This window comes from Ixodes scapularis, unplaced genomic scaffold, assembly GCF_016920785.2.
Source record: "Ixodes scapularis isolate PalLabHiFi unplaced genomic scaffold, ASM1692078v2 PGA_scaffold3__209_contigs__length_174095766, whole genome shotgun sequence".
Classification (NCBI taxonomy): domain Eukaryota; kingdom Metazoa; phylum Arthropoda; class Arachnida; order Ixodida; family Ixodidae; genus Ixodes; species Ixodes scapularis.
In genome coordinates, this window is record NW_024609868.1 from 71,074,185 (window position 1) to 71,100,013 (window position 25,829).

The following is a 25,829-nucleotide window of genomic DNA, read 5'->3' on the forward strand; positions in this document are numbered from 1 at the left end:
CACATTGGGGGCGTAAATGTATATAACCCTCCACTTTAAATTGGAGAAAGAAAAGTCACAAATGACAAAACGACCCGACGCACATGCAATAACATTTTTGTCTATGATTCCTGCTGCTTTCTTCAAAAACAGGCAACAGCCGCCTGACCTACCGACAGAGTGGCTCACACATACGTTGTACCTCGACATAAACGGTCGCACCATGAGGTCGGTCTGACTCGTACTCTCAGCTTTTGTTTCTTGGATAGCAAGTACGTCCAGGTCGTTCTCCGTGAGTAGGCGACTAAGTTGACACTGGCGGCGACGTGCCGCTAAGCCCCTAACGTTCAGAGTTCCAATACGGAGCCCGGACGTGAGCCCTACCATTTTTTTGTTGTTGTTGTTTTTAGTGTCGACAGACCAACCTCCTGGTGCTTACCTGTCGCTTGGCTCCTGCAGAGCTCGGCTCATGGCGCAGGGGGTCTCTGCGACAGTTCCCCATCGCGCGTCAGCGACAAGGACCGCAGCTTGGTGGCGTAACGACCTTTCTTCCCGATTTGTTTCCACTGGCCTTGTGGGCGATGTAGCTCCTGTGCCTAGTTGTCCCTGGTCTCATCATCCAGTCGCCGCTTCACATTCGCGAAGTCCAGTTCCACTAGTGGCTCGTTCACGTCACCCTTGTCCACGGCGTCGGTGCCTCCCGCCGTCGTCGCCTGCGTCTCCTTTCCAGGTTCCTCAGCGTCGGGCGTCGAGGCCTTGGCCGTCACCTCTGCTGCGTTGGTACCGTTAGTTGCATCACCTGTCGTGGCTTGCTCCTTTGTCTCCGGTAGGTTCGAAGGCAGCGTCGCCGCCTCCTTCGTTTCTGTTTCGTCCATGATGATTTAGTCATCATCATTGGTGGCTCGATTAACTATTGCGCTAGCATACGAGCGCACGCACTCCTGGGACACGTGGCCGAAGCCTCGGCACTCGCCGCACCGAGGCACACGGCAGTCACGTCGTATGTGTCCTGCCCTGCTGCACCGCAGACAAACCGGCGCTCGTCCGGGGACGACAACAAGGCTCGTGCCCCCCTTAAGCTTCAACTGGTGAGGCAACTTGTCCGGCGTCATTCCCTCCTTCAGCGTGACTTTGGCAATCCTTGTGGTGGACTCGATACCCTCAAAGCCATCCACACGCCACTTTTCCTTGCTCACCTCGTTGACAGTCCCGTACTATTCCAAGGCTCTTCAGAGAACGTCGTTGGGGACGTCGAAAGGTACCCAATGCAGCTTGACCAGCACTTCCTGCCTGTTGGGGTCCATGGGGATGCACAGTTTACCTTTGACGGTAAGCCAGCCCAGTTTGAGAAGCCGCTCTTTCGCGCCGCACTCTTCAGGCTGCACAGCCACACGTGTCCCATCTGGCATACGCCGAGCCCTGCAACTTATTTGAGCATGTCGACCTTTTCCAACGGTTCCTTGAAGTCTCCAATTCGGAGCGGCCTGGCATTTACGTCGCAGTGAAAATAAACCTGGTTCTTCGTTTTATCGCCCACCGGCAACGTCGGCAGTAGAATCCGGTAATCAGCGGGGATACAAAAAGCCCGGTCACCACGGCCGGCAACGACCGTTATCGTCGCTCGATCGGAACCGCCATCCGTGCGTCCGCACTGCTCGGCAGCCGAAACACGAATGGAGCCACCGAGTCACGCAACTCCCGCAACTGAAGGGCTCGTGGCTAAAGCTCAAGGATGTGTTATTAAGGCCACGTAACGCCCGTGGCTGAAGTGATGGTGGCCGAAGCGTAAGCTCCGGTCGCGTAAGCTTGCAAGCGCTTCCTGCGAAAGCGCCGGATGCGTAAACTGCGTTCGCGCGCATGCGAGAAAGAGAGGGAGAGATGGAGGCTAACCACATTCATGGTCGCGTTATCAAGGCCACGCAACGCCCGCGGCTCTATTGAAGCGCAAGCTCCGGTCGCATAAGCTCGTAAGCGCTGGTCGCGAAAGAGCCGGTTGCGTTGACTCCGTTCGCGTAAGCGCCGCTCGCGTACACTGGTAAGCGCCAGTTTCTGAAGCTGACGTGACCCGACGTGCTTCACAGCCAGCCTCCTCGAAGTCGTCCTAGAGGTCGTCATAGATTTCGTTTGGACGTCGTCTTCTATGTTGTCGTCTTCTATGTTGTCGTCCTCAAAGCCGTCCAAGACGCAGTCCTTGAGGTCGTCCTTTACGTCGTCTTGACGTCGACCTTTAGGACGCCGTCCTCGACGTCGTCCTAGATGTGTGTCGCCATTATACAACCACTTCCTTTCCTGACTGTTTTCACGAACGATGTTCCTGTAAAGCTACCACTATTCATCGCGTTCTGTCGAATAAAAAAAAGCTGCATCAATTCTCTTTATGGATTCGCTATCACGGGCTAAACCAATCACTCACAACAAAAAGCACAAGATGGTGGCGCATTCACCGCGCGTGATTTGTTCAGCTCATAATACCAAACGCACAAAGGCGATGAGACCTATGACAGTGCACTATATGCGCTGCTTGATTGACACCATCAGATGGTACCATCGGCTGCGGTCGCACTTAAAGCATAACGGAATGAGGTCTTCCTAATCTTTTACAGACAGGCTGTATATAGAACTCGCCGGTCGAATTTCTTGAATTTTTTCGTGTCGCCGTCCTTACGGGCAAAAAAAGAAGACGTTTACAATCCCCTGTAACGCCGAATTAGAGCGCAGTTCGTGAGGAGGAGGAGGGGAAGGTCCGAAGAAGAAACTATATCCCTCCTCCTCATCCGTACCCTTCCCTCCTCCTCTCCTGCTACCCTCCCGTTTAGCGGAAAGTTTTCGCAAAATTTCTCTCTAAATTTAGCGGAAAAAATTCCCCGCTAAATATAACCGGAAACATCCCACTAAACTCAACGAGAAATTTCGCCGCTAAATTTAGCGGAGCATTGTCTCCCCTTAATTTAGTGAGGAAATTTTTCCACTGAATTTAGAGGGAAGTTTTTCCGCTAGGTTTAGTGGCGAAATTTTTCCGCTAAATTTAGCGGGGAAAGTTTACCGCTAAATTTTGCGGGGAATTTCACCCCCAATGCAACGAGCGGTGACGTCACGAGTGACGTCACTCGTGAGCATCGTGACGTCGCAACTGAACATCGTGAACATCGTGACGTCGCAATGGGCGGTTACGCCGACGGCGACGCCGACGCCGCTTAAGCTGGAAACGGGCGCCTAAGAGCAGCGCTCTATAACCTTCTGCGATTGAAACGAAAAAGTGCATACATGAGGCATACGACATGCAGCGCAGGATTCGTTCCAATAAAGAAGGAGCAGAAAAGGAGCATCCGAAGCAGATAATTTATGAGAAGGCAATCCTGATAACAGTGCGAAGCACGTGGCGCTCAGCGCATACGTTTCCCGGTTGTTCCGGAAGCTGCCGCTACAATGGCAGCTTGCGACTTCGGGGGTGACGTCACTAGCCTTTCATATATAAAAAGTTTTGGTGCAGTTCATTTACTTTTCTTTGGTTAATCATTTGGTATAGACCCTTCGCTGTTTAGAAACATGAACTGTCTCCGGCGTCCCAAACGACTTTCGGTCGCACCGCCTTTGCAAGCCTGTTGAGCTACCTTATGTCACCAGTGCTATAAATGCTGCACATACGTCAAAGTTGAAGATATAACAAGTGCCCTTGGCTGGAAAATTTAACGTCTTCGATGAGGCAGGTTGGTTTACAAGAATATTCGAGAGTTTTTAACAGATCTCGTGCTTCTTCGGTTTTTGGCGTTCACCTCGAGAATTGGTGGTTAAACGTTTCATCGACGTTCCAAGCAGCGGTCTTAGGTCGGGCTTTGTTCGCTATGGTTATAAACCGGAAGTTCTCTGGGACGTCAAAGACTGGAGCATCGCCTGGTGGCTTTTGCCATAAAAAGGGTTTATAGTGTAGCTGGCAATTGTTGCAGGTGATACCCCACCTTCATTGGCCAACCTCCTGCACAGAGTGGATTAATGGATCCCCGATTTTTCTTTTCTGCCACGTAACTCGTGTTATTGCGTTCAATCTCACGTGCACCGAACCTCTTCATCTACGTACTCCATTTTGTGCACTGTCATCTACCCCTCCCCTAAGGCGGGCATTTATATTTTTATTACGTGAGATGGTAGTCGGACGTTTAACAATTTCAAACAATACTCTGAGCGCATCAGAAGAGTTGTCTTTTTTTTTTTTTGTTAATCCAAAATTTCATCCTATATGATTTATAGGCCGATCAAACGTCCTTGTAACTTATACTCTCAACGAATTTTTTTGTGTGTGTGTGAAAGCAGACACGCGGGTTGTTTTTGGAGTGAAGTTAAGGCACCAACCTCTAAATCAGAGATTACGTATTCTTCATTGACAATATTGAAGATCTGTAAAATGCATTGAAGCCAAAAAGAAAATACTGGTTTACAATCATATTTGTTTTGTATCTCTATCTCCTAATATAAGCCACTAAATTGACTGGATACTTCTCTTTTTTTACATAACCAATCACTGACCTGATGGCCACAATTAAATGCTAAACATCGGAAACTTGCGAGAGCAACTTTGTTTTTACTAATATTTCAGAAGTCAACGTTTTACTCTAACCTATATAAGCTCTGGCAGTCATGGGTCCCCACCTCTTGTGTCGATTTTGTAAGTTACTTCCTCCTGTTTTTGTGTTTACGGAAGCGGAAAGGCAGAAAAAACATGACGGGCTCTAGTTGTGATGGCTAAGTGCTTTACGGTACCGTACAATCACTCTAAGAAATCAAGGTCGACTCCCACGGCTGTGCTGAAAGGGTCTAAATACTGAGAAGCACATGTCCAGCTCATGCCCCCGTCCGGTGGCATGGGCTGAACATGAAAAAACAAATTTTTTTGGCCGCTCGTTTGTGAATAAGCACTGCTTAGCCGCAAGACAGGAGTGCGCGTGCGTAAAGGCGACTTCAAGCAGTGTGTTTGTTTAGGCGTTGTAAAATTAAATTAGGGTGAAAATGAGAGCCAATAGTGTACGCGAAACGTCTTTAAGCCGTGGTAGACACATCTGTGCCGATCTAGGAAAGGCCGCTATTCACAATTCCAGCCCACCGCTCGCCCTCGCGCAGACGAACCAAAAACCAGAGGAGTGGGGACGACTGCGGAGACGGTGGCAGGGACTGTCGGCCTTGGTGCTCCTGTTCTGGTCGGCGTGTTCGTGCATCATGCAGATGTCACGGGAAAAACGAGTGCGTTGAAATAGGAATTGCTTTGGTCCCCTTCGCAACAGTGTTGCACAAGGGGACCGGGATGTCTCATATCATTAGGACCTTTTCGTAGATCGCAAACGCTGCGGATTTCAAGTCCTGCGGGCGCCAGCACAAAATGTACTCAACGTGAAGGCAAAAGCTCTTTCTAGTAGTGCAAAGCTCTTGCGTACAATCTACAAAAAGTGTACTTTTTCCGGAAAGTAGTAGAGAACTGCGTAACGGTGTATACAGCGAGAGATATCAGGAATTGGTTCGCATTAAACACGCTGGGAGGCGTAAGAACATGACAGTTTTTTTTCAAGCACTCCCAAAAGACAAACTACGCGTTCCTGCGTTCAGTTAATTAGAAAGGCAAAAAAAAATGCTTGCAGCGTTTTAAGTGCGTATGTGTGCCGATCGTGAGGTGTGCTTAGAACGGGCAGCTTTTGTGAAGCGGGTCTCGACGTTCCGAATCACACGGTACACAGGTGTAGTGTACTGTATATTTGAATATTTATCTTGAGAGAGTAACAACTAGAAACCCCAAACACACCAATGACGTTATTATGCAGTTCTTGCATAGCGTCACCACAGGCTAACGTGGTTACGACAAAGCTCCTGGCGCGCGCTAAAAATCATGCTTCAAAAGTGCAGCGCGAACTTCCAGTAGCTATATATCTCACCGTGCGGCTACACTATGCTAAACGTGTCTATTGGTAACCATGGCACAGGTTGATAACGTGTTGCAATGCACTACAACCACGGCGGTGCGGATGAGCTGTGAGTTTCTGACAGAGACATCAATACTGTGCTCGCTGCTCTACTGGAGCTCGGTCACCATGCGCGGCTCACACTTTTGGCCAGGCAAAGCGAAAACACTATGATATTTTCGCCACCTACAAATATATTTGGCCACACACAATGATGTGACCGGTGCCCAAAACACGCTCGCTTTCCACAAAGCCTCACGAGTTCAGTGATGTTTCCGCAACTTCTCAATAAACAACATGCTGATTTTCCTAACGTACGTCAACATTTCCGTCTCCTGTGATACGCTTCTGTCCTGACCGTTCCGCACTTGCAACCAAATAAATAAATGTAAGCGCACTGACCAGCGTGAGCGAGCAGGCTCACGGAGAATCTCACTCCGTCTCTTCAATCATCTTGAAAGTATACCGCGCCGCAATTATAAAGGGCCTCTTGTGTTCACTCCCTCTGCTTTGTGATTCGTTCTTCAACGCTCTTGTAAGCCAATGCCACGAAATCATTGGCTGAGGAGCGATAATGAGATGCTCGGAACTCACCACGCCCTGCGTCTCCAAAGCTCTCAGTGACTACTGAAAACACTATGCGGAGCGCAATTTCGTCTTCTTCTCTGTGCAGAACTTGTGGTGACGTCGGAACGGCGACGAGCTCCGATTGGCTTTGATTGAAAGGATAGTGGGCTGACCTCAAGGCAAGCTGCATTGAGGTCTACCCTCTATTTTTCAATCAAAGCCAATCAGAGCTCGCCGTCGTTCTGACGTCATCACAAGCCCTGCAAAAAGAAGCAGACGAACTTGCGAGCCGCATAGTCGCCGAACGCTAAAGAATCGAGGGACGGGACGAGACCTAAGCACCTTATTATTGCCATGGAGCTATGAAAAATAAGACATCAGCCGATTAAATTGCCGAAGGACAAATCGAGAAGCAAGAACCCGGTGAACAAATCACCTACATCCGGTGTTTCTTAACATGGCAATGCACATAGCGAAATGCAGCAGAGAAAGAGAGGAAAAGGCACCTTTTCCCCATCCCTTTAGTAATTGAACATGTTTTTTCTGATTTTATTTTTTTCATTGGGCTCTTTTTTTTTCTAGTCGTCATGCTGAATATTGGTCAAAAAACGATGTTTTAGAACACCCAGAAACGCTATAGGAGCACCAGAATACTGACTTTTAAACAAACCAGACACAATCTGCCAACCTGCAGACTTTGAACGGTGGGCATCGCAGAACTGACCCACACCTTTTCACAGCCACATACGAGTTCTATGAGGGCTTTCCTTTTCCTCAACTAATATTGCAAAATTTCTTTTCTACTGCTCTAATTAGCGAGATAATTAACTCTCAACGCATGAAGATACAAGCACATGAGACAACTAAGAGCCGATGCCCAGCACACCACGGACCAAACCCCAGTTCACTAGCATTTAACCCTTTTTGTAATTCCGCTCAGAAAAGCAAAAGCCACTCTATTCTAAAAAATTTCGACTGCGGGCGTTTCTTGGATAGGGAGCGATCGGGATATAAGCATGAAAAGAGTCGCGGTGTGTGCTGCCTACGCGTGCCGTTCTTCGAATCTTCGTGAGAACAGCGAACCCCGAAACACCCCCCTCCTTCCCCCAAAACCGAGTTGCCCCAGAAGCGGTACACGACACAACAGTCACCAGCAACACTCATGAACAGCACCGCCGGACAACTGCCAACGCCGCCCGACCCCGCGTCTCGAGTTTCAACTCCGGGATTAACCGCAACATTTCTCTTGCCTCCTGACAGGGCTCCGTCGGACAAAACCCGAACGCGTGCCTGGACGTCGCACGGGTGCTAATCTCTCTCTAGCTTAGTGCAAGCGTTCGCCGTCCAACGGGCTAATCCGCTTCAGCGGCTGAGAGGGCTAATAACGCCACTTCTGCTTAGTCCTGTGAAGGGTGGGGGCTGAAGGCTGAAGGGATGGGGGGGGGGGGGGGGGGTGGAAAAGGAATAGGGAGATAAAAGGAGAGTAAAAAGAAATGGGCAATCGATATCCAGTTCCGATTGGTACGCCCTCGCGGCGCCGTTTGTTATAATCCGATCAGGTGACCCGAGAATCCTTTGTCAGAGCGAGAGCAATCCGGGTTGTACCAAGCTGAGCTGACGTGTGTGCTCCGTTCACCCCTAAGCTGACAGTGTTGTGGGAACTACGCTCTCGATGGACTTGTCAACTGCCTCCCTTTCATCTCCTGACCCCTCTTTGTGCGGGTGGAAGGGGCGGAAGCGTGATCACGTGATCATTACGTGGTCAAAGATAGGCGTATGACTGGTCCAAATGAGCTCGTCTACCCTCTAGCGCACCGTCAGCTTAGGGGTGCACGGAGAACAGCTTGCTGCAGAAGCTTGTACCGCGTGCCTCTGCCGATCGAGGCGTTTTGCTCCCCCCTAGGAAGGGTGGAAGTTCCAGCATGTACCTAATATATGTCTCGTGTCTTTTTAAAAAGAAAAAAATGTTTTTTGTCAAACTGGAAAGAGAGCTGCGGACGTTTTGTCGACGGCATTCACGCTGCGCGGGGGACTTGGAGCAGGGCAATTTTGTTTCTTTTTGTCGCGAAGAGAGCGCCGGCCAATATTTTGGGGATTATGGATATCATCATGTTTAGTTGTATTTGCATAGAGTTCCGGGCGTTGCCATGGTGTTTAAGCGGCTCTTGACGGCTTGGTTGCCCCGCATCATCCCGCGAGCGGACTGCTTCGCGAAGCTTGATGCCAGACGCCCTCTTTCACTTCAGCGCTCCATTCGTGGACGCTGGCGTGGTAGGTTTACGCGCCTTCAAGGTGCTGTGGGGAGAACCCGTGATGGCTTAAGGCGTGGAAAAGTATTGGGGAATCGAGTGCTGCAGAAGCAGTTTGAAGGATTTGAGAAGCTTTCAACCCACTGAAGGGTCCGTTGAAGCGCCCGCTACATCGTGTTGTTATAGACTAAGGAATCTCAAAATACTGGAGGAACACCTTTCGAGCTTAAACATAAGCACTCTGAGCTTGTTTCTTAAATTTCGCAACAACCTGCAAAATTCACAAAAAAAAAAAAAAAAGAAAATCCCCAGGGGAGACACGAAATAAATCCAAGTAGTAAGGGAATTTTTGTTTCTCTGACTCGAATAATCGAACTCAAGCTACTACTCCGAAGCTTACTTATTCCGCGATTTATATCCAGCATTTTAAACGAAGAGCGAAGTTCATTTTGGGAAGACACCTGAACATCTGAAGAAATATATCGTGAATGGGGTCTCCATTTGTCCGTGTTTTTATGTTTGTATTTCCATCGACAAGGCAAAGGAGTATGCGAAGGGTTTTTACAAACTTTGTACAAAAGGTATCACAGAGCAGTCAAACAGCGGAAAAATATGAGGAGTAAGTAGACTTCGAGCATGCTGATATATGGGCAGGACTGTCTCCTGGTATGCCTCCTTCTCGACGGTTAACAGCACACTATGATTTAAGTTTCTAAAAAAAAACCACGAAGCCCCTGATAAAGCGCAGCTAACATATAACAACGCGTTTTTCTTTCGACGAATCAAATGGCTGCACGAGCGGACATTGCATAAGGAGTTCGTCATTGCATCATTGTAGTCTCACTGTTTATATACGACAAAATTAATTCTTCTAAGCAGATGTATATATCGATTAAAAAAAGTATCCGTTCCAAAAACATTACTCCCTAACCACGCTCAACCAGTGTTGGCGGTTAAGCGTTACAAGTAGCGGCGTTACCGGGAATGTGCTACTTTTCCCGGTAACGTTGTAACGTAGTCGTTACATTTCCAGAGCATTAACGGGTGACGTACTTACGTTACTCTTTTCGAGTGACGACTAACGTAGTTTCGTTACACGTTACTTTTTCTTTTCCAAAAATTTAGAACAAGATACGGTAATATTTTTTCGTCTTCTTGCTTTTCTGTACCTTCTTTTTTCTTGTCAGTACTTAGGTGAAACCGTAAACAATATAAGGTAGTTATGGTCAGTTTCTGGATGAATGCATATTTACTGAAATATGGCACGTGTAACGTCATAAGATTCAAAAGTGTTAATCCATAATTTTAAAAAATACCATAAAACTAAATTGCCTTACTTTTTAACAGTAACGTAGGTCGGTGACGCGCTCTTTTTAATTTAAGGTAACGTAGGACGGTAACGCGTTCCTTTTATTTTCAAGTAACAAATAACGTGTTTCATCACTTTTTTTTTTACGCTAACGCCCACAACACTGCGCTCAACCTACCGAAAAATTACGCCCTCATCATTAGAGCGCCCCTGCGCTAAAATATCCGTCCTCTCACCGAAGACCTGTCAAACGAAAGCCTGCCAGTCTCCACTCTCCAAATATATAGTCATCCCAACGAATGAAAACAAACACATATTCAAAGAAATAAAGCTTTTCCACTTGCCGACCCTTCTCTTTGCGCCTTCCTCTCCAGCGCACTTTACGTCCACCGTTTCTCTTCTTTTTTTAGTAATATTGTATTGACGTTTCTTTGCCCTCTTTGTCAGGGCCGCCCGTCTTCCGACTCCGGATTGGCACGTATATCGGAGAGTGTGCCACGCGCATGCGCATCCTTGCAGAAGCGCAAGTGTGCTCGGCTTTGTGCCCTGGTCCGTGCCGCAGCATCCGCCGCCGCCTTGCGCAACAAAGGCACTCCCCAAAGTCACGTGTGCTCCGAGCGCTTTTCCCAGCGGTGGGGGGGCCCCCGCACAATACGAGCGGGGCGTCGTCGTCAGCGGCCACCAGGCACGACTCATCGGAACAGACAACTTACGACGACTTTGCCGCGCTTTCCCCACGCCAACCGGGGGTCCGACATGTAGACGACAAAGAAAAACAGCGAGATAGGGAGGGGGAACGGTCGGTACATTTTGCTGTACTCCGTTTCTCCTTACGCTGGACCGCGGCGTATACGACGATCCGCGGGAACCAATCCAATACCGCGTGAAGGTCACGTGACCTTCGGGAGATGCGTATACCGACGCGTGCGGTGAATAGTCACGTGGGATACGTAAGCGTTCGCGCCGTAGGGTATATGCTGCAGGATAGCTCGTTGTGGACCGCTGCAGTCTATCGCAAGGTGAAACGGAGGGTTAGTGAGGTCCCGTTTCCCCTCACTCCCTCATTGTGTGCGTTCGGCTTCCCCCAACCCGCCTTCATCCCTGCCGCAATATCGCCTTTCTTTTCGGCGCCACCCGTTGCCTTCACATACGTTCTGGGGGGAAGTACTCGAATTTGCCGCTTCGCGGTGCTGTGTTCTCCACGGGACTCTTTCTACGGTTGGTTCGCTTATTATGAAACCGTGACTGAGTTATGTATGGGCGATGTCGCGGATTAGGGTTAACTTCGTAACATGAGGCTACATGGTTGACTTTCGAACCTATTCGGTTCCGTAGTAAATAAACCAAACTTACGAAATGTTATTTCATACGATACTTTTTTTTAATCTGACTTTTTGCGTAGGTTGTTTTTTTAACAAAATAAAACGGGGGTAATTGATTTGTAAGAAATTCAAAATCCTTTTCTTGGTCGGTCTTATTTTGACCAGCGGCACTCTTTGAGCATAATAAAACTTGATGCATGTAGGGACAAATCTCTTGCTACTACGGGCTAGTATAGTAATTAAGTACTAAACAATGGTAACCTAAAAATAGCTCACATTTTAAACATACTATACGGTATTTTCTGATAAACTAGAAATAACTGCATTGATATCCTAGAAAAGAGGTTTTGTGAAAATTTATAAAATGTGTGCAAGTTAAATTATATTTACTTTTTAATTCATGCAGCAGCCGGTGATTTTTAAGATATTTGTTCGTGGTCCTCGCGGTATTTCCGTTTTGACTGTTTTCAAACACTCTTAGAAAGTTAACATTTTTATTGCGTACTGTATTTCCTTTCCCTGAATGTCATCGAAAATGTGACATTTTACTTTTTATATTGCTGGAGGTAAAATTTGAATTCATTTCAGGAACAAACAGCAAACTTGGCCGCTGATTTTTCTCTCCGATTTGGCTACCTAGGCTGCTGTATTTAAATGCCTGCTACTTATCGCGAAAGCTCTTCCTCTTTTCATGCAGATTCATTTGTGTATACGGATTATACTTCCCTCGATTTTGTCAACAATCTCGAAATATATGCCAGTAGTTTTAGAAAGGTTGCGAGGAAGAATGTGTCCAATACATTGCGTTCACCTTCTCAAACTTTTTAACTATACATTATGCAAAAGGAAGGTGCCACTATTGATGTAATTATAAGTACGTCACCAGAGATTGATGTTCCCAACCCACTGAACTGAGCAGCAAAAATCCAGCGAAGGCGCGCTAACCAGTAACAGCGTAGTCGGTGCAGATGCAAACCTATTGACATTTCAAGTTACGCTGGAAAAAATCTTTCCCGGGGTTATATTCCGCGAAGTGAGATATAGACTTATGTCACGTTAATACGGGCTCCGGTTATATGAATACCCCGCTTTTTATATAAAAAAATAAATTTCGGGGACGAGCTTGTAAGATACATGCGTTTTCGTGTCAACATTATGTACAATTTCTTGTGGGAACCAATGTGTCCACATTAACGAGACATGACTGCACATTCCCTCGTTCCCTCGATTTGCAGAGCGGAGCAGCTACAAGCGCATGCGGACCTCGTTCAAGCACAGCCAACTCCGCGCCATGAAGGCCTACTTCACGGTGAACCACAACCCGGACTCCAAGGACCTCAAGCAGCTCTCTGCGCGCACCGGCCTCAGCAAGAGGGTGCTCCAGGTAAGGTGGGGCTTGGGCATTTTGCTCGCGTCCGCTCCGGCCTCGGTCGATGCGTTCGTCCGCGATGTGTGTGTATGTCTCTTCTGCACATCTGTCAATCTGTGACTTCGTTTTCCGTGCCTTATTACTTGATATTTCAGCATAGGGTGTCTTTGTTTTCCGTGTCTCATTACTTGTCGTTTCGGCATATGACAACTTGTTCAACTTTTATTTCTCGGGAAACCGAAAGGGACGTTCTCAGTTGAAATGAACGCTTTCCTTTTGACGATACGAAACTTCTTTTCTAAACGATGTGAATGGCCATGACGTAAGTAGACAGTTTTAGTTGAACGTTCCGATAATTCCGGTAACGATACCCGATGTTCCGGCGACGCCTTTGTGCATGCATCGCATCGATCTCTCACGTTCGCTATTCTAGGTGTCGGAATGATCTAGTAAAACTCCCCAAGGGTCACCTTGATTACTTAAAGAAAGAATACGAACTTCCTCTAAAAATGTACATATTTGCGTGATCTTTAAAAAGTCGTGTCATCGCGATAGCTCTGAGACCATGATGTGCTGTGTGTTTAATCGCAAGGAATGTGTTGTTGGATATGCTTTTTTTGTATTTAGTGAAAAACAATGAATAGTATGTGTGTTAAGGTTATTTTCCACTCTCCAGATAACATCCTACTTATGACAGTGATGACCTCGCAAATTGATGTGTGTTCGTTGGCAATTGTCCGATGTCCATGCCATTGCCAGGCATTTCATTTGTATACAGCTAGGATTCAAAGAAGAATACATGAATGCAGTTCGATAATCACGCGCTACTCCAACTTCGTCATAATAAGCAAACTGTTTGTGCGCGAGCGCGGAGGGGACATTCATGGCGGAAATGATAAATGGAGTGCATCCATTAGCAAGCGAGATTGACGTAGAACAGAACATTGCTTTATTGAAAATGCGAAGAGGTTAACCGAACTGAATAACCATGCGCTCCGTTTCACGTTACGCCAAACCGCAGTCAACGCTGTAGACAACGGATCCTTCCGACGGAGCATATGGAACTTTCCAGCGTTTCTCACCCAGGCGGAAAATGGCGATCACTGGGTTGCGGACGCGTGCGCGGCGTCTCATATTTCATCGAAGAGATGCACTGCGCACGCTCAGAACGCCTTTTACAGAGCAGAAAAAGATGGGGCATCGCCAGAAGGCGATTATTGGAAGGGTCTGAAAAGCAGCATAGAAAGTGCACGATCATGGCCCCGTCGTCTTCGTGCGTTTGTTATATAACCGGTCAAACAAATCCCGCAAAAAGAAAACAAAAACGCTCGTTGGATGGCTTCGTCGGATCGCAGCGCTGGCTCCAGTTAAACTTAATGTGAAACAAAGTTATAGATTTCTGGTCGTAAAGACGCCTTGGCGTTTGGATCAATCGTGGCGTTCGCCGGGTCCTTCTACCGCAGGTGTGGTTCCAGAACGCAAGGGCCAAGTGGCGGCGGAATCTGCTGCGCCAGGCCAGCCACGGTCCGGAGGTGGCGCAGGACTCGAGCCCCCTGCAGGATCTGGGGGCCACCATCACCCTCGAAGAGCAGACAATCCACTCGTACGCCAACCTGCTCTGAGCCAAGCATACAGGCCACTTCGTTTCGCCTGTTTAGACGATCGCTAAACAGTTGCAGCATCGTCGTGTTATTGGAGGTGAACGCAGCTTGCTCGATTCTACAAATAAATTTTAAAAAATGATTCGAAGTTTTGGAACAGCTCTTTACCACATGTATTTCTCCCTATTCTCTGTACTCTATCCAACAACACGCTGTTTATAAGCGAGCCCGAGTTCGCCCATAGTGCGTGTGGGCATTGCGTGTGTGCAGAAAACCGATTCGCCCTAGGTGAGGTATCTGCGCATGTGCAGTGCAGACAGCAGCGCCAGCGCAGAGGCGAGACGTCAGAGAGTTGAGTCGGTCTATTGCTCAACAAGATCTACAATGGTTTTGTCTATCGCTGAAACAAATAGCCCCTTCCCCTGGCAAATGCCGAGCGCTCCGCGCTAGCGGTCGTCGAGCGGTCGGCCTCCGTGAGCGATCAGTCACGTGATCCATCCCAGTGGCACGCGCTGCGAAGCAAATCGAGCGTAACGCTCCGAGCGCCACCGCCTCCAGAGCGTCTGCTCTCGCTCTTGAACAGTTGCGGTTCCCATTGCTATCTTACTGAAAGCATGAAGTTTATGCTTTGACAAAAAATTGATTCTTTACTCCTTAACTAACGGTGACCCCGGCGTTCAGACACAATTTATTTTTCCTTACAGTTATATAAGCCCGATGAAGACAACTAGAAGTACTTGTACGAGCCTTAGGATGCTATTGAGCAATACCAAACACGTATGCCGTTAAGCGATCGTCATCTCCAAAGGCGACTTCCATCTGCGGAGTATTTGGCGTGTTGTCTTCTAATTATTCCAATTACGTTACAGGGACCACAAAACAAACAAACGACATACCTAGCTCTTCATCCGAATAGGCGCGCACAACGCCTTCGACGTAACGCGGTATCTTGGGCCTCTTCGCTGGCCAGCCAAACGACTCGGCAAACACTTCGCCGAGAACGGGTCCTCGTCGTCACTCAAGCTGGAGCTAAGCTGGTATCTTCGTCATTGTCACTGCGTTTTATTAGACCTCCTGAAATTAACTGCAACAATGTCATCGCCGCAGTATGCTCGGGCGAGTCGGTCATGACAAGAGGAACGAAAACAAGCTCACCAAGAGAGCTTACCCAGCAATCGAAACAAAAAAGATGCGAAACTCCACTCCCCCGCGGGAATGTCGATAACGAAACTGAAACGTTGCGAGAGACGACTACAGATCGTACTCCTCCGAAAAAGGCTGCGCGGAGAACTCCTCCGAACCGCTCGCCGCGCTCCGCCACTTTTCCACGGAGCGGTTGGAGCCGCTCGGCGAGCGCCCCACTGGCTCCAGATCTACAAGCGGCACACGGAGAGATTGCACTCATCTCGAGAGGGAAACAAGAATCCGCTCGGCGAGCGCGCACCGAGCGCTCGCTATTTGCCAGGGGAAGGGGCTAAAGGTCGACCACATTTGTTTTAGATATTCAAAAATATTGCGCACACCAGGCGCTCTAATCTTGACATTCGGTAAACAAACGTCGGCGAGAAATTCGACCAACTTGATCTGTCTGCGCCAAAATCAAGCGCGGCGCCAGCCAATCATGGCCGCAGAATTTCTCATCGACGATTTCGCCAAGCGTTTAGATTAGAGACTCAGATGTATGAAACCGCAATTCACCGCTGAATAGAAGGTGGAATTGTACGAAGTTGATTTGTGTTTTCTTCATTCGAATCAAATTGTATTTCCAAACCTTCACTGCAAATTGACACTTTCCACCATAAAATTGTGTCCATGCCTTCATCCAGAACTTGTGTAATACATGTCATAAACATACACAAAAATGTTGTTTGAAGGAAAAAGAAAGCGTAAAAACTGGGCATGCGCAATTTGTAGGAATATAATGTTCGGAACAATCGGACCACATCTCACGGTAGACCGCGTTCCAACTCCCCCCCCCCCCCCCCCCCCCCCGCAACTTGCTCACGAATCAATTGCCACAGTGTGCGCGCTCAAAAAGGCGCGAAACAAAATAATCAAATAATAGCTAAGCTTTCCGGTTTCTCTCTCAGAAGTAAACGATTGTTATAAAGACTAGCAGTTGGTACCAAGAAGTTGGTACCAAGAAGGAGCACTTAAAGTGCTCCTTCTTGGTACCAACTTAAGGGGTACAGCACCACGGCACTGATGCTCATCAATACCCTCTCTGAGTAAAATGCTAAAGGTGTCGATGTCGAGTTCGTGCTCTCTTCTACGGGCTGCAGAACCTTGCTCGCGATTTCACATGTAAAAGAGTACAAAAGAACTACAAAATAAATATGCTAATGTTCGGTTTTCTTATTCCTAATTTTACTTTAGTTTTTTTTTCTGTTCCCGCTCCCCGTCGGATGAAGTAGCATCGACACACGTAGTATCACATTTTAAAACGGGCCAGATGCAGTAGGAAAGGACTGCCCTAATAGTTTGTTAAAACCGTAAATTTGACAGCAGCCTAATAAACAAACCACGCAGTTATAAATGCCAGTATTTCTTCCACAGAAGCGCAAATGCAATGGATGTTCACAACTAGAATTCTTTCTTTCACAATTAACAAGGCCTCAAAGGATATTACGAAAATACACCTGGAGAATTACCTCGTCTGAGGTTATGTTAAAAAGAAAAACTTTCTTGTTGTTATTTATTTGTGGTCAAACTTTAGACGTCTTATTTTGCGATTGAAGTGGAAGGCAGATTATCAACGTGTTTTTAACATGGTTATTCGTGGCGGAAGGATGCTGGTGACGTTTTCGGCGATCTTCAGTTTACTTAGTGCACGTGCCCTTCGAGTCGCGCGTATTTTTCATTTCATAAAAGAAAGAAACCTGTTATAGCAGACGTGTCGTCCCTGTTTAACATCAGTAGAAACTCTTCAAGTATGCTCACTTTGTATTCCTAGCGATACGCACCACTAAGGGATTGCCAAACTTCACAGCGCCAATAGCAATGAAATACGCTGATCCCGATAGTCTTTTCTGGTCATGTCTTCCTCAGTATTTTGAGAAATGGTTCCATATGCCATGTTACGTTTAAACGTCTTTATCTCTTTTTAGGCTACACTCCTGACACCGTACACTTCTTAGCCCTCCGAAGGCTCTAAATTCCACACATAAAACCTACACTTCTTCGCGTCTTCTATTCTTCTGTCTCCCGTTCCTGCCATGTACCGTGCGCCTCCGCCACTGCTGTGCGCCCGTCCCTCATGATCCTCTTCCCTTAAAAATTCGGCTGATCCTCGCAGAATTTCAGACACTGATCCGCGCATGGGCCAGCCCTGCTGATTTTCCAGCGTTTCGGTCTTCCAAACGACAGTCATTCGCCCCTACCTTCCCCACCACCATGAAAGGAGCAGAGCATATATAGGCCAGTTTAGCTGCCAGCCTGCCACGCCTTTGCTGGCATCACTCAGGTTGTGCAGGTCGCGGAGCACCACATCACCGATCTGAAAGCTCATCTGCTGTCGATATTTTCTGCAATAGCACCGCTGCTGCTCTTGAGTCAGTCTTTGATTTTGCAATGGAAACTCGTGTGCCTCTTGCAGTCTGGACGTCATCTTTGCCACGAAGCCTGGAGCGCCGCTGCCTGGCGCAGGAAGTTGGCCAGGGTTTTGCTGCCAAGGCTTGGGAAGCTGGCGTTCGTTACACAAGAGGGCGGATGTGTAACCCGTGTTCACACTTTCACACGTTCGTCTTGCAAACGCAATTTTCGGGATTCGTTTATCCCAGTGTCGACGAGCATTGCAGTTTGCCATCAGCATTGCAGTATGCCTTATGGTTGGATTCTGCCTCTCCACCATACGGCCCGCAGGGCAGTATGGAACCGTGTGACGATCATTGATGCCGAGGTGTCTCATCGCCACTTTGCAGAGGTTGGAAACGAAGACACGTCCATTATTGCTAGAAATGTTCGTGGAAAAACCATACTGACAAAACACCTCCAGGATTCTATCCAAGATGGCCTTACTGGTTGGAGCTCAAAATGAGAAAACTCAACAAATTTCGGAAACTTGTCGCTGACCACTAAAATATATCTGTGTTGGAGCTTAGATCTCGGAAACGGTCCGATTATGTCTACGCTCAACTCTTCCATGGGTTCCTCCACTCAAGTGCTGTACATCAGACCCACGGGCTTTTGACGACGGGATTCCAAAGTTTGACATGAGATGCAAGATCGAACATAACATGAAACGTCATACCTCATTCCAAGCAAAAAATAGAGCTCTGCTGCTCGCTTCAGTGTCTTGAAGTATTCAAGGTGGCCACTCAGAGGATTATGTGAGAGCTAGAGTACTGCCGGGCAGAGTTGCTTGGGGATCCAGATAAGTTTCTTTTCCCCCTGCTATTTTAAGTAGCAATCCATCTTGGTTAATTTCGCTGTCATGAGCAATGTCTTTTTTTCGGCGCGCCTCCGCTTCGTTGGTCGGTAGAATCTGATCCTGGGGAAATCGGGTTCTTGTGGACATTTCACGGTCCTTACTCTACTCGTGTGCTAGCTCGAATAAACTGAGGAGAAGGAAATCTCTGTCTCATTGACCACGGCATTCTTCTCGAAACAGACCAATTATCTGGTTCTAGAGACCCGATAAGAAACCATTTCTCTGTTTCGGTGTCTGGTTGGCTCCGTTGGCATTTCGGCTGTTAAAAGGAACCTGCTCAGAGCATCAGCTTCGATGTTTGTCATTCCTGGCCAATGTCTGATGGCGCAATCGAAATCCTGCGACAAAAGCACCCATCCATGTACCCTGCCTAAAGTCTGTTCCTTGGTAAACATCCACTTACGGAAGCGTGGTCAGTGTGCACCACAAACGAAGTATGTTTTAAATACAGTCGGAACTTATCAATGTCCCGAACCACAGCCAAACACTACCACTCTTGCACCGTGTAGTGCCTTTCCGCATCACTCAGTGATCGGCGAATAAATGACCTGGCCGCAGCTGCCCCTTGGTGTCTTGCAAAAGGACGGCTGCGATGCCGGTGCCGCTTGCATCTGTCTCCGCCATAAATGGTCGGTTGAGATCAGGGATTGCAACAATGCCTCAATCGCCAGTTTTTAGTTGCTGAAATACCACGTCTTGCGAAGTCTCCCAACACCAAGAGACAGACACGTAGCCGGGAGGGGGGGCTCATGGAACCCGGGCCCTTGCACCCCCCCCCCCCCACCCAAAAAAAAAAAAAAAATCTTCCGTTTTGCTGGGACCTCGATCCTCTCTTCCACTCCATTATACAGCATCTTGTCATGGGCAGGCCCTTCCCGCCTCCCCTCCCCCCCGAGTCAAAATCCTGGCTACATGCCTGCCAAGAGACGTTCTTGCGATCGAGGAGTGTCAAAGGTCGAGGCACTTCTGATGACTTGGGCTGGAACGCCCGGTAGTATCCGGCCAATCCAAGGAAGGCTTGAAAGTCATTGACACTCTGTGGGGTTGGGAAGTCTCGGACAGCTGCAGCCTTAACTGTGTCAGGCCGGCATTCTCCCGGTGAAATGACATGACACAGAAACTTCAGCGATTTCTTGCAAACTTGTGTCTTCGCTGTCTTGATGGTAAGCCCAGCATCTTGGATCCTAGACAAGACATTTTCAGTATGCAACATATGTTCTTCACGCTAACCGGAGTATATGAGTATATCGTCTGGGAAGGGTCATGCAAAACAGGTGTTGGATCCCGATCAGTACATTGTCCATGAGGGCTTGGAATGTGGCCGGTCCACCAGCAACATCAAACGGCCTTCTTTTAAACTCACATTTTCCGTGGTGGTGGTGGAATATAACTGCAGTCATAGGGATATCTTCATGTCGGACAGGAATCTGGAGAAAGCCCTGAGACTGGTCAAAACTGGTGAACCATTGGTCTCTACCCAACTTTGCCAGTACCTATAGTCTGTTCTTGGCATTGCTTATATGGGGACCTCGGTTTTGGCATTAAGTGACTGGTAGTCCACAGCCTGTCGGTACCCTCCCGACGTTTTTGCAACTAAGACTGGGGCAGATGACCAGTGGCTGGAGCCTGGTTGCAGCGGATCATCGAAGCAGGCGTCCATAATATTCATTTGTGGGCATTGACCGACCTGAGCTTGCAACGCGTAGACATGGAATTTCCACTTGTTGATGGTGTGCTTTTATTGAATATTGTGCCAAACCTCTCAAACGTATCTCTGGATGCTTTGTACAGTCGATCTCGGCTGTACAGTTATATCACAGGAACTGATCTTCTGTTGGTAGTGTTCTGTGCACACCAGATCTGTCACTTGCCAGAGCAAACAAAAGCTCTAGGCTATAGACAGGATCATTTGTTGGTGGACCGGTCTCTTCAGTCCGGCTTTCACTTTTTGCGACGTGGACAAACTTTTGGTGCTTAAAGCCCAGCATCCTAGCGTTCGACGATATATGTACTGAGATTACAGTAGCGTTAAGGAAGTCCCTGCCCAGCGCAATGTTCCGGCAAAAACCGGGCATGTTTCTGTCTGACAGTTCTTCCCCCTCCCACCGCTGCTCCAATCGCTGCACTCCCCTTCAAACTGACGCTGGATCTGGTGTCTAGAAGGGCTCGGAAAGTGGTGTCTCCGATGCGGAATTCCAATAGTGGCTAATTTCAACCGGCTGTTGCAGTGACCTGTACTACAAAGTAGGCACCTGCTGGTATGGCACCTACCGACTGTCATTTCCTGGACAGCGTGCTTGTATGTCACCAGGCTGGTTGAAGAAAAAACAGCGTGGTCAACTCGGGCGTGTGCCAGTAGGGCACTGGCGCGACTTGTGACCCACGCCTCTACAACGATGACACTGTACTTGGAGACCATGGCCGCTTTACCGAGGCCCTGAGGCCCGATAGAAACGCCGAGGCCGACCTTACATGGTGTTACACTAAGCGCCACGGTGGCACCGAGTTGGTCCCTGTAGTAGGACGGTTGCATGGCTGCCAAATGCAGGCGGCAGGGGAGTGGGTGTGGCGTTATGAGAGCAGGAGTAGCACATGCTGCTGCACTTTGAGCGGTTAGCAGAAGTGGACACGTCGGAGGCGTAGTCGACCGACTTCAAAGTGCGAAGTCCCGGGCAAATTGATATGATGGTTGGGGAGGCGGTACATACTGGCGACGACGCTACATTCGCTCCATTAGGCCAGCGGCAGCGTCGGCCAGTTCCTTGGGTGTGGCGAAGGTTAGTCTCTCGTCAAGATCTCAGAACTGCGGGTGTATCTCTTGGAGTACCCTGCGCTTCCATCACAGGCTTGCAGATCCTTTCGTAGTAGCTGCTGACTGTAAATACAAATTGTTTAAGGTGATACTCGGGGTGTTTGGATTGTTTGCGTTGTTCCTCCTTGAGTCGCATTTTCTTGTCAACTGGTGGAAACGCACGCTCAAAGACCGCAAGGTTGGCGGTCCAGCTACTGAACTCGTCTGCAGAGCGGAACTAGAGCTTCGCATTACACCATCAAGGGCCGCAGGAGCGACACGGGCGGTGCGGTCTTCGGCTCTGACACTATGAATGAGGCAATAACTCTCAAGCCTGTATATGAATTCTCCTGGCGACTGTATATCTACAAAGCCAAGAATCTTACGAGGCTCGGGAACAATCCATCGGGTGCGCGTGGGGTCTTCATCTGGCGCCTGATTGGTCGCATTCGCGGCTGGCTGTATTAAAACATCCGTTTCGCCCTCCGCAAGTTCGATAGGTGCTGCAATCGAGAGTTCACGAACGTAGGCAGCCATCTGCTCACGTTGAAGTGCTGAGCCGTCCGTTTGCTACATCATGGTGTGCAGGAAGTCCGGCGACACGAAAAGCGGTGATTGAGACATCCTATCCCGGACGAGCCCCCTTTGTTAGTTTTAAAGTCTTTATCCCGCTCTAAATTACACTATACCCCTTCATATTTTAACAGTAACGCAAGGTGCGTCGATGCACGAGGCACGTGCAACGTGCAGCCCTCGGGAAGGTTATGGCGGCACAGCGCAGCACTGGGCTAGATATGGCACCATGTTCTTCCCAGAAATGGCACGCGGCACGTGTCTCGAGCATTTTCACGACAATGAATGGCGCCACTTTTTCCAGGATAGAGAGAGGCTCTAGGTTACACTCCTGAAACCAAACACTGCTTAGCCCTCCGAAGGCTCGTAATTACGCACACAAAACCCGCGATACTTTGCTTCTTTCTCTTCTGTCTCCCGTTCCTGCCGTGCACAGCGCGCCGCCGCAGCCGCTGCGCGCTTGCCCCTCACAGACTAACGATAGATATTAAGACGGGGTGTCACTTAAAGCTTTTTAGCCTAATGCATCTCTACCTTTAATACATTTTATTTAGAATACCTAAAGTGTCAAAATATACACATTTTGGGTTTACTATTTCTCGCTGTGCGGTCAGCGGCACAATATAGGCTTATTTGAAACTTGACGCTCGGCCACAGAACAAAACGCACAAAAGAGGAATTTCCAAAGTGAGATTGTTCTACCACAATATTCAAAATTGATAATCGTTCTGAAGATGAACATTATAGGAAAATCTAAAACGCTCTATCGCGGATTAAGACAGTGCTGTGTCTTACAATAAAGGCATGAACACCAAATATTACAGCAGGCATTTTAACTTTCCGCTAAAACTTTCTAACTAGGGACACAACCGATTAACGAGCTGAAATTATAATCGCGATTAAAAGGTACTTGCCAAACCTTCAAAATCTCCAATTATTCCGTAGCGAACGTTACACACCTAGTTTAATTTCCACTCGGCAAATTATTCGCAGTCTATACTTGAATATCGCACGGGACGGTTATTGTTTATGTTATTCGTTCAGTGCAGGTGTGAGGAACCAAGCTATAGATCAGTGTTGCGGAATGGGCACCCCCATTCCATTTCAATTCCATTCCGGGGAATTAGAGTTTTTGATAAATCCATTCCTTTCAATTGCTAGGAATGGGGGCACTGAGCCCATTCCCACTCCGGGAATGGCTGAATCGTTCCATTTCATTCATCTAATTCCTAAACGTTAAAAATGTCACTTGACAGCTGCATTGTGTTGGAGGGTTGGGCAGAAATATTCAAAAATGTATTTGGAAATACAAATACTGGGATAGATGAAAATAGTTGCTAAGATACTGATACTCAAGTCTCCAATATATCTGTAAAAACGTATCGCAATACGTATCGGAAATACATTTTAAAAAGAGACAAAAAGACTTTGGAAATACAAATACTGAGAATACATTTTAGGGAGGGCAGAAATATAAATACTGATAATGCAATACACTTTTTCAAATTTCTTTGAGAAGCCAACTGAGATGAGGCTTTAAGTTTGAAATGGAAGTTTTTTGTTGTTTTTTTTTGGTCCCAAAATTACTTTTCTGCAGGCTTGGCACTTCGCCTTGGAGGTAGTGGTTCCGGACGAAGAGTCCTCAATGGGTTTAAAAAAACGTTCCATTAAGGATTGACCACGGTCCCTTCCCTGGCATCCTGTCTCACTGACCAGTGATGCGAAAAGGCTTCGACCTCTAAATAAATTCCATCGAAACATCACCACTTCCCTCTCCTATAAGGGCGCCCCTGTCCCCACTGATCACATGACGTCACGGTGGGATGAACTAGTATTCTTGAATCTGTAGGTGTTGCGTTGAACATGAAATTTTACCTACGCTGCTGTATGAAAGGACAATACGTACTCTCCTTGTAGGTGACCTCGTTGAAGACCATGCAGGCAGTTGCATTTGGAATTTCCGAGAAAAGTGGACCACCTGAAGCATCCTGAAGCACATGTCTTATCTTTTGTTACGGTTGAAGAACCGATACGGTGGCATTCCTGTTGTGACGGTCCTTCCTGCCGACTCTCCGCCTCCAACGCATGAATGGCAGTCTTCAAGTTTCGCCTAGCATCATTCAAACAGAGACCTCTTGGATTGCGACCTGAGATGGCCGGCACAGGTGCGAGCTCTCTGAGAAACAGCGCGCTCGAGACGAGTCGCAAGTCGCAGGTGTACAAATTCTGGGTCCGCACAGCGAGGCCACATCTGGCCTCCTTTCTGGGTATTGGATCACCAGAGCAGCGGGTCACGTTCACGTTGGCTGATAACGTACCCTTGAGCCGTGCAATATTACAGGCGCAGGCGCATTCGGATATGTGTTGAACTTCACTGGTGAAAGGTGCCACCGCCCCCCCCCCCCTTCCCCCTCTGTTCTTTGCATTCCCGCTTGTTTTTTGTATTGTCTCTTTTTTTTTTGCGTATACGTCTGTTAGGGCCTTACGCGGGTTCGCAGTTTCCCGCTCATTTTATTTCTGAACAACCGGCTCCCTGACTGGCTCGGTATAGCTGAACGTAAAAAAAAAATATATATATATAAAGAACCTGTCTTATTCCATTCCCATTCCATTCCGGGCAAAAGACATCTAATTTCATTCCCATTTCATTCCCCTGAACGTGGCCGCCATTCCATTCCCATTCCATTCCGGGGTCGCTAAAATGCGGAATGATTCCGGAATCATTCCAACTCCGGACTGGCAACTCCGCAACACTGCTATAGATCCAGGGCATAGCATATTGACCCGCAAAACTCCTACGACTGCACATCATAGGTAGCATCTGTCTGACATGGGTGAATGACTAATAAGGTCACGGAAGCAAATATCGTGCGCCATTTTCTTTTTTGTAAACCTTTACTCACGTAGGTATGGGCACTGCGCCAGTTCAAAAACAAGATTCGAGTGATGAAGCTTTTCCTCGTGCGTCGTGGCGACAAAAGCACCACCACAGCGGAGTGACCTCAAAGCAACCTCTTGGTGTGTGCTCCGTAATGTGCTGTCACAATATCACCAAAAATATCATTTTTGTTTAGTTTAAAATACCAGGAAGTATTAAAAAAAATAAACAATGTATTTTTATCGAGGTATTTTAATGTACCTTCAGTAAAATGTGTGATGAAATAAATCACTGTTGAGCATTAGTGGTGCCCATGCGTTCACTGTACCAACATCTCTATTTTCAACTCAGAAATTCAATTAAAGCTTCAATATTTCGAAGCAAAGCGTCAAAGCTTTAGTCCACAATTGCCGGTTTAGCGCCCGGTGAGAAGTCGTCGCCGGCGGGTCACGCGACGAGGCCATGGGATAGCTCGGCACGTTTCAAAGATTCTGGCATAGCACCAACCACGGGGCTGCTCGCGCCATCTCCCGGAGTCAAGACAGAGCAGCCTTAGCGGGTGACCTTCCGGTGTGTTCATGCGGAGCATCCGAGAGAAACGACAGGTGACCCACCGGTGGGTCATTGCCGCGTAGGCATCAGGGCCTCAAAAAGGGCTGCCGCGTGAAGCCGTGTTACTTACACATGGCCCGTCAGATATAGCTTCCCAAACCTGCTGCCGCAATCGTCGCCAAGCGGGAAAGGGCGAAGCCGCCCTTCTCCCCTCGCCCACAGGCAGCTTCAATTTGTCCAATCTCGCTCCATTCATTCGTCGTCTAAT

General features: G+C 48.0%; 1 protein-coding gene across 3 annotated transcripts in view; it reads left to right on the forward strand.

Moving 5' to 3' along the window:
* Positions 1-14,479, forward strand: part of LOC8040715 (LIM/homeobox protein Lhx2) — a 38,045-nt gene extending 23,566 nt beyond the window's left edge. For 2 of the 3 annotated variants that reach the window (XM_042293014.1, XM_042293013.1), the window contains 3 exons: positions 5,092-5,211; positions 12,604-12,752; positions 14,201-14,479. In XM_042293014.1, coding sequence (XP_042148948.1) covers positions 5,092-5,211; positions 12,604-12,752; positions 14,201-14,359 — 428 coding nt within the window. In that variant the 3' untranslated portion in view covers positions 14,360-14,479. The remainder of the gene's footprint in view (positions 1-5,091; positions 5,212-12,603; positions 12,753-14,200) is intronic. The other variant, XM_029994073.3, reaches the window with a different exon arrangement.
* Positions 14,480-25,829: the final 11,350 nt, after the last annotated feature.